This window comes from Musa acuminata, chromosome BXJ3-1 (assembly GCF_036884655.1).
Source record: "Musa acuminata AAA Group cultivar baxijiao chromosome BXJ3-1, Cavendish_Baxijiao_AAA, whole genome shotgun sequence".
NCBI classification, from domain to species: Eukaryota; Viridiplantae; Streptophyta; class Magnoliopsida; order Zingiberales; family Musaceae; genus Musa; species Musa acuminata.
The window spans coordinates 40,497,069-40,503,068 of NC_088349.1; the positions used below are offsets into that span (position 1 = coordinate 40,497,069).

Below are 6,000 nucleotides of genomic sequence, written 5' to 3' on the forward strand. Positions count from 1 at the left end.
TTCTCTCCTTTTTTTCTCGTCTTTTTGTCAGGCTCACAAGATAAATTTTGTTATTCTTTATATATAGTATTGCAATGTGGAATGTTTCCCTAGGTCAACCCTGTATCAGACATATCTTTGGCCATACAAGATGCATTAATACTGTAAGTTAATTATTTCATCCTTGTTTAAATGTGTCATGGTGATAACAATTCTTTACTTGGTTTATTTGTTACTTTTTTGCCACATGAGAACCTTGTCTTCAATTGGAGCATTTATTGCCAACTGCAGATTGCTGTAGCTCCAAATGATGAATACTTGTGCACAGGCGGAGACGATCAAAAGATTGTAAGCTGATCTTGTTTTTCTTAAAGAATGGTTCATTTATACATCATTATCTTAGAAGCCTAGGGCTGTTCAAACCAAACATCCCATAATACCTTGTTCTTGTATGTAATCCTTGGAAATTATATTGTGAAAGTGAAACAAGCACAATTACATTCGAGACTCAACTTAACTCACTGTAACGCAATACCAATGAGAATCGAGCAACTAACAAAACTTTGCTTTCTTTTTTTGATAAGCAAACAATTTATGTAAGCATGACCACGTGAGAACCAAGATAACTGTCCTAATATGAGTAAATCATGCAACTTATGTCGTGGTAACCTACTTAATCAAATCCATATCATCCTGATTCAGCCAATCTGGACCTTCTAATCTGTCCAACTTCTTCTTATAAATAAATAACAGAATTAATGCTAGAAGACTCTGCTTGCAATGGCACAAGCGATTGACCACTTATAGAAATACATATTTTTCTGCAGCAGCCAGTAAACTGGTATTTTCTCTCAAACAAAAAACGTACTTGGAACTTTTCTTTTTGCTCAAAGCTGATCTTCCCTTCTTGCGTCACTTGAATTTATAATTGAAACCTTTGAGGAATATCATTAACCACAATAATTAGTAAACATAAAGATCAGTACCCAAAAGATTACCATATTTCACTACTAACAACTTAATGTCTGTTTGCATACTTAACACTATGGACCAAAAACCAACATTTTAAAACTACTCTACTAGTTTCTAAGAGTGCAAGAAATAGATTAATCCATTATCTTAATCAGTGTTTAGAATCTTAATCTGATACTGGTACGAATTGTTGGCTAGATCTGCAGTACTAGTATAGAATTAGGATTAAGATAAGTTTGTCTCTGGGATTATTCTTCACCTATTGTTAACTTTTCATCATTTTGGAAATTATTAGCACCCTAAGTTCAGTGGCAAGAAAAGATCTAAGTAGCCAAGCCCAAATAATCATGATCTTGTAAGTAATTGTTGTATTGTTTTGGCCTTTTGGGAGTTCTAGAGAGATTTGACTTCATCCATCGCATTAGAACATGGGTTAATATTACTCTTCTACCATTTTGGAGATTGTGTGTGTGTGTGTTCATTCCTTCGAATTTTATTCTGTGGTTTTTACACTTCCTATGTTTTCACAGAGTGGATATTGAATAGTTCAATGGTAGTAGTAGTAGAGAAGATATCCAATTAACTATTGGCACTAGAAGTAACCTTACCAAGACTGAAGTGGGTTCAAGATCAATTATTTGGTATAGGATTGGACTGACTTAAATTTATTAAACAGGAACATGTTTTCTTTTTTCTCTTTGGGAAATGCTAGAGATAGACTGGAGGAAACATTCAGAATTGCTCTAGAATGGTAAAATCAATCAACACTAAGCAAAGTTGTCTTAATTGACTACTAACTGATTAAAATTGATCGGACTCAACTTGATCGATTGGATTAGCCAATAAATTGAAATTGGAGGCCGATTTCTACAAAGGGTGAATCTAATGCATGACGCTGTCTAAAGAGATTAATATCTGTAGTCTTACCCTTGAAATTAGAGTGATTGTTTTTTGTTGATGTGAGCCCTAGTCACTCAAGTTGGAAAAGAATAATTTTACGATTCTACCAAGGTTCACCCTTTGGAGGTTGATTCCCATAGTCCATAAAAAATCTGGGGATTTCTCTAATCCTGATCTAGATTAGTTGGGATTGGTTCCTAATCAGCGGATCCAATAAGCCATCACACTTAGTGGGATAACCTTCCCTCATCAAGTGTAAGCTATAATGTGATGAAGTATCTAGAATTTTTTTTATTCTAAAACAACTATATCTAGGTTCTCCTGGATGAGGGTGAAGCCCACTTCATTTTCTGTTTTGTTAGCGGCTATAACATCAGGGCACTTGTGTTTTGTGACATGTGAGTCATGCTAAGACCATGGTGCATCCTAGTTAGTCTATGGCCTAGTGGTAGGATAAAGGACCAAGAATGATAGCAACATGTTGGCCTCGTTACGTCTTGAAATCCCACATTACCTACAGGAGATTCTAGAAATTCAATGAGCCTGACTGGAATGCTGAAGATTTGAATTGGAGAGATAAAGATATTTTCCTGACTGACCATCATCAGGTGTAGACTATGACATAAAATGGCATACGTGTCATTATCTACTATCAAAGAGTAACGTTAGATAAAGCCTGTTTTCTGGGTAAGTGAGATGCTAAATATTCCTTAAAATTGTGATTTGTCCTCTCCATTAGTAACCAAATCATGATAGTGTAATATTCTTTACAGTATAAAGTGGAAGGTTTGCTCTTATTTTCCATCTTCCTTATTTGTCAGACGTTTTGATTCTGGATACATAATGGTTAGAGACAGGCTTAGATGTGTTTGAAAGTAGAAGAATCATTCTGATCTGGAACCTAGACCAGTATCTATAGTGAACCTTTGTTTGGCCTACTTCAGATTGTAATCTCTAGCTCCATGGCTGTATTAACTTCACGTCAAAGCAGTCTTATTTTGCTGCCTTAATTTTCTAGCATTATGTTGATTTCTGGTGCAAGTAATTTATTGGAGTCCCTCTTAGTTTTGTCTTTGAAGTAACATATTATCAACCTAAGAACCATCTAGAAAGTATTCTAGAAATATGTATGCCTCTGAACTCTGAAAATATTTTGGTTGACAGGTTTTGTATCACAACAAAAATGGAAGTACCGGCTCAAATTGGCGACTGTCTCATCCACTGGAGGATATTTAGAATCTTCTAAAAATGGTTGCTCGAGTCTCGTGCTGGCAGTTTGTGCGTTGAAGGTGAATACATATATGGCTTTGGTGGTCATCAGACTACTGGCAATGATTCCACTCTCATGCAACTACAATTGGCACATCCTCGGGTGCAAAGGTACAATGGATAACAAACTGACACTACCAATCATGATGGTCGTGCGATGGAGATATCTCTTGAGCATGTTAATTTAAAACACATTTCCATAGGCAAGAAAAATCAATGAGTTGGAGTAAAAGCGTCATGTTTTCTGAAGGTGTCTATTTTTAGGATCAAGGACTGTTTCATACGCGCCCTTGACATTTTGCCCAGTCTTTTATAATCACTTGTTTCAGTGACATTATTGATGTTGAGTGCAGCTGTTGGATTATGATAGGAACGGTCTCGAAGTTAAGTGCGAGCTGCAAAGAATGTGTAAGCATAAGCATTTTATTGGATGGCTGTTTTTTTCTTTCAAATTTTTTTTTTCTTGAATGTTCTCGTTATATTAGACAGCGTACGAGATGCTCGTACGTGGACTCCAGTTGGAGATTCAAAAGGACGTCGACGGTTTCTAGTGCTTGGCCTCGAGCCAAAGTGAACTTTTATTACCTGCTGCATGGTCTATGTTCTGTATTGATTGCATAATCCATTATAACGCTGCTTTAATTTTGTTCAGATCGTGATTCGCCTTAAGTTCTATCAGAGTTACCTCTGGTTTAAAGGTACAAACCCCAATGTTATTCAGTTACCTGAATCAAGTCATCCAAGAAGTTTCATTAACCGTACAAAGGCAATGATCTGTTCTCGATACGGGGTTTGTGTATCATGATCTCAATTATTCAATTTGATTATCTTACGAGTTTTTTCTACTATTCTCCTGAAATGATAACCATTTTATATAGTAGTTTATAATACAAGAATTCTTCCGTACCTATTGGCAGAAGGAAGATTGTTAAAAATCGAATGTTTCAAAACCTTCTGATTACAGAAAAATTTATCCCAAGGTTTCACAATTCGTTGAAGCAAAGTTTCCTACTTCTTGAGTCAAAAATATTAACCCTATTTGATATTTGATTTCAAATATATAAATTTGAAGAATGTATTCTTCTTGTTAGAAAAGCTGTTTGTTTCATCAAGAACAAAAGGTTAGATAAAGATCATTAAAGATTCAGTGATATATTTGTAATTTGTGATTGTTTCTCAAAATAGGATGAATGTTTCAAGTTATTGAACATGTGAATAATGAATTTATTCCCTACTGTTATTGAACATGTTTGGATATAGAGAGTTATGGGAGAACTTGATCATCAAAAAAACAAAATGGTATTGGTGAATTTGATCAAATAAATAGCTTGGAGATTGCTGTTGCTAGGCATTTAAATTTGTCCACTTAACAGGTAATTTAATGTACACTCAATATATTCTTTTTACAAAAGGAAAATTAAATTATTGCTTTAATGTTCTACATAGGCAAATCCGTGGGATAATTATCCATCGAAAGCATGGATGATCGACTAACTCTTGCATCATTGGTAGCCCAATTAGTTGTCTGATTACATTATTCTCTTTAACAATGTAAAAAAAAAGAAAGAATGAAGTTAATCATTACAGATGTGTTTTGACTTGTTGAATGGTGATTTGCAGATGTCAAGGTGGATCAACTTCCTTGGTAAAGATGTCACAGTGTTAAAAGAATCAATTTCGATTTGGATGTATTGGATTCCTTGATCTAAATATTAAAGAATTCTTGGAGAAAATTTAAACAAATTTATATCTTGAATACTAAAAACCCCTAAATCTTTAGTACCAATGTCCCAATTAGTGCAATCTTTTTTTTTTTAATGTTATTCTGCCGTAGAAGGTTTTTAATTAAAACTTCAATTTTATGCAAAATCAAAATAGGCATCTAAGTAACACTAAACGTATGTAAGGGTATAGAGTTTATAACTGATTTAATTAGGACAACCCAACTAGCTTGTGAGGGATGATTATGAGATAAGTCTGGATCGAATTTTATTCATCATGATAAGAAAAAGGCAATCTTCTTGGAGAGATTGTGGCTCTGAGGTATTTAAATTAGAAATTTCCTTCTTTCAAGTTTAGAAGAGAACAAATATTATTTATAATATGCTTGAGAGTAGATTTTGAGAAATATATTTCTGATTTAGAGAAATTAATTTTTTTGGTCTATTAAAATCTCATAGATGGTGGAGTTGATAGTTTGACAAGATTCTTTATTAGCTCGAAAGCATAGTAAGATATCATGAGTAAATATTATACAACTAAGTTGGCAATTTGGGCCAAAGTGAAAAAAATATTTTTGATTTAGAAGACAAGGGTTTGAACTACCAGGCAGGATAAACAAATGAGGAAATAATGGGTCTCCATATCGTACACCACAATAATTTTTGAAAGGAGAGAAAAACTGGCCATTAATAAGGCATTGAAAGGAAGAAAAAGGCAATGCAAGCATAAATCTAATGGATAAATTTAAGTTGAAAAATTCATTAAACTAAGAACTTATACAATGAAATTTCAAGAAAACCTATCAAAAGCTTTTTCTATTTCATTTTAACTATAACTAGTGCGTTTTTCCCTTTATAAGAATATATAGAATAAATAGTATTTTAAGCAATCAATATATTGTCGATTGCTTGCCAATGATAAGGTGGTCAAGGAATGGTTTGAGTTTGTTTGTGACAACTTAAGAAAGGATTCTACGGTTAATATTAGATAAAGCAATAGGTCAAAAAAGATTTATAGTGTATCGATTTTTTAACTTTAGGTATAAAAGTTAGGGAATATAATTATGATGAAAGAACCAATTAAAAGTTCTTTGTAACATTGTGAAGTTTGCTTATCTCTTTGCGTAGTTTCATAATGTTCCTAGCCAACTATCCGAGG

The 6,000-nt window shown here is 33.7% G+C and overlaps 1 protein-coding gene across 7 annotated transcripts in view; it reads left to right on the forward strand.

Moving 5' to 3' along the window:
• The window catches only part of LOC135582076 (uncharacterized), a 69,248-nt gene extending 65,528 nt beyond the window's left edge, over positions 1 to 3,720 (forward strand). For 3 of the 7 annotated variants that reach the window (XM_065137180.1, XM_065137182.1, XM_065137183.1), the window contains 3 exons: positions 68 to 143; positions 271 to 327; positions 3,016 to 3,720. In XM_065137180.1, coding sequence (XP_064993252.1) covers positions 68 to 143; positions 271 to 327; positions 3,016 to 3,087 — 205 coding nt within the window. In that variant the 3' untranslated portion in view covers positions 3,088 to 3,720. Of the gene's footprint in view, positions 1 to 67; positions 144 to 270; positions 328 to 3,015 lie in introns of those variants that run through there. The other 4 variants (XR_010493290.1, XR_010493291.1, XR_010493292.1 and 1 more) reach the window with 4 other exon arrangements.
• The last annotated feature ends 2,280 nt before the right edge of the window (positions 3,721 to 6,000 follow it).